General features: G+C 51.4%; 1 protein-coding gene across 1 annotated transcript; it reads left to right on the top strand.

Moving 5' to 3' along the window:
• The first annotated feature begins 904 nt into the window (after positions 1–904).
• Positions 905–2,016, top strand: LOC125507186 (4-hydroxyphenylacetaldehyde oxime monooxygenase-like). The gene is made up of 2 exons (XM_048671849.1): positions 905–1,033; positions 1,096–2,016. Exons 1-2 carry the CDS (start codon positions 905–907, stop codon positions 2,014–2,016), a joined length of 1,050 nt encoding a protein of 349 aa, XP_048527806.1.
• The last annotated feature ends 613 nt before the right edge of the window (positions 2,017–2,629 follow it).

The following is a 2,629-nucleotide window of genomic DNA, read 5'->3' as shown; positions in this document are numbered from 1 at the left end:
TGATTGGCAACGAAAATTGTTATGCAACCAATCTCTTAACATTTAACACTTGCCAAAATTTGGCATGCTAATTTTGGGCATCGAACTAATTAGCCTCCTAATCTTCACCCCTAAATTTTTGTGTGATTGACAACAAAAATTGGTATGCAACCATTCTCTTGCCAACATTTAACAGTTGCCAAAATTTGGCATGTCAATTTTTGGCATCAAACCAATTAGCCTCCTAATGTCTGCCCCCAACCTGTTGTGTGATTGGCAACGAAAATGGGTATGCAACCAATCTCTAGCCAACATTTAACAGTTGCCAAAACTTGGCATGCCAATTTTTGGCATCAAACCTATTACCCTCCTATCTTCATCTCTAACTTTTTGTGTGATTGGCAACGAAAATTGGTATGCAACCATTCTCTTGCCAACATTTAACAGTTGCCAAAATTTGGCTTGCCAATTTTTGGCATCAAACCAATTAGCCTTCTAATCTCTGGCCCCAACCTATTGTGTGATTGACAACGAAAATGGGTATGCAACCAATCTCTAGCCAACATTTAACAGTTGCCAAAATTTGGCATGCCAATTTTTTGCATCAAACCAATTAGCATCCTAATCTCTACCCCAATTGTTTGTGTGGTTGACAACGAAAATTAATATGAAACGAATCTCTAACCAACATTTAGTAGTTGCCAAAATTTGACACTGTCAATTTTTGACATCAAACCAATTAGCTTCCTAATCTCCACCCTCCTCCCATTTTTCAGGGGGGATGTGGCCCCCTCGCCATTCTTTCTTCCAATCAATGGCTTCCAATCATAAGGTCCTTGCCAGTCACTTTATAAACCCCCGACGACCGTCCACGAGCAGCAGCACCTCGTCAGTGAGCGAGCTAGCTGAACCTCCGGCCGAGACGATGGATATCTCACTACCCCTCCTCCTCCTAGCCGTCATCCTCATCCCCGTCGTCTCGTACCTGCTGGTGACGAAGCGCAGCACCGAGGAAGGGCGGCTGAAGCTGCCGCCGGGCCTGAAGCGAGTGCCGGTGCTCGGCAACCTGCACCAACTGGGCCCTCTACCGCATCGCAACCTGCGCGACCTGGCCAGTGCGGGGCGACGCTGGCTGCCCTGGGCGACGCTGCGGGGCCGGTGTCGTTGGACGAGCACGTGTTCTGTGTCGCCGACGGCGTGATCGCCATGGTGGCGTACGGGAGCGTGTACGACGCAAAAGCGTTCTCGGGCAAGTACGAGCGGTTCCAGCACGTGCTACAGGAGGCCGTGGACATGTCGGCCAGCTTCTCCGCCGAGGACTTCTTCCCCAACACCGCCGGCCGCCTCCTCGACCGGCTCGCCGGCATCATCACGCGCCGGGAGAGGATCTTCAGAGACCTCGACGGCTTCTTCGAGGAAGTGCTGGAGCAGCATCGAGACCCCGCACGCCCCAGGCCGGAGAGCGGCGGCGGTGACCTGGTGGATGCCCTCGTCAGAATCTGCGAGGAGCATGGCTTCACGAGGGACCACGTCAAGGCTGTCCTCCTGGACGCGTTCATCGGCGGCGTCGACACAAGCTCTGTGACGATCCTGTGGGCGATGTCGGAGCTGATCCGGAAGCCGCAGGTGCTGAAGAAAGCGCAGGAGGAGATCAGGGCCGTGGTCGCCGGCAACGAGCAGCGGGTGCAGCCGGACGACCTGCCGAAGCTGACCTACCTGAAGATGGTCGTCAAAGAGACCCTGCGGCTGCACCCGCCGATTACGCTGCTTCTGCCGCGGGAGACGCTTCGGAGGGTGGAGATCGGCGGCTACGACGTGCCGGCGGGGTCGCGGGTGCTCGTGAACGCGTGGGTCATCGGGAGGGACCCCGCAAGCTGGGGGCAGGACGCGGAGGAGTTCAAGCCGGAGAGGTTCGAGGCCAGCGGGAGGCACGGCAAGGTGGACTTCCGTGGCGCTCACTTGGAACTGATGCCGTTCGGCGCCGGCCGGCAAATCTGCCCCGCACTGGTCATGGGAGCTGCCGGAGGAGGCCGGTAGGCTGACCTTCCACCGCAAGACGCCGCTGGTGCTCGTGCCTACCCCATACGTAGTGTGACAAGCTCTGCTGCTCTGATAGTGGTATATAGAGTTATACATCTGGCAAATATATCTTGAGTGAACTTAGTTGAACAAATGAAGAAAATTGATACATGCGCGCGTCTTGGGCTGGTAACATGAATCACTCTTTTTTACGTTTTGAGTTCCAGCACAAGTTTGCTCCGAGTTTATACATCGGGTCTTGTGACATTATGGCCAGAACTTGAACTTACACCGTCATTTGGGAGAAAAATTGAAGTGATAATTACACTGTCATTACAGTGTACTAACGATGACATCTTGAGAGTTACAGTCTATATACATACAATTCAGAGTTAAAATTAGCACTGAAACTTCTAAAATTACAGTGTATTTTACATACGTACTGTTTGTAAATTACACTTATAGATAATCTGTGATTACAGTGTATTTACGCAGAACTTACACTGATACTGTGTAAATATTAGAGTGGCATTACTGGACTTCCAAAAAATACAGTGAAAATATTACAATGGCCAAACCGAATGCACTCATGACCCACTTCCAAAACAACAAAACAGTGGTACATGAAAAC

The sequence above is a fragment of the Triticum urartu genome, chromosome 5 (assembly GCF_003073215.2).
Source record: "Triticum urartu cultivar G1812 chromosome 5, Tu2.1, whole genome shotgun sequence".
In the NCBI taxonomy this organism is placed as follows: domain Eukaryota; kingdom Viridiplantae; phylum Streptophyta; class Magnoliopsida; order Poales; family Poaceae; genus Triticum; species Triticum urartu.
Note: the sequence above shows the minus strand (reverse complement) of the source record. Positions and strands in the feature narration are given on the sequence as shown.

Coding starts and splice junctions, on each gene's coding strand:
- LOC125507186 (XM_048671849.1), top strand. CDS start 905: ATGGATATCTCACTACCCCTCCTCCTCCTAGCCGTCATCCTCATCCCC. Junction 1,034..1,095: donor CGGGCCTGAAGCGAGTGCCG/GTGCTCGGCAAC, acceptor CGACCTGGCCAG/TGCGGGGCGACGCTGGCTGC.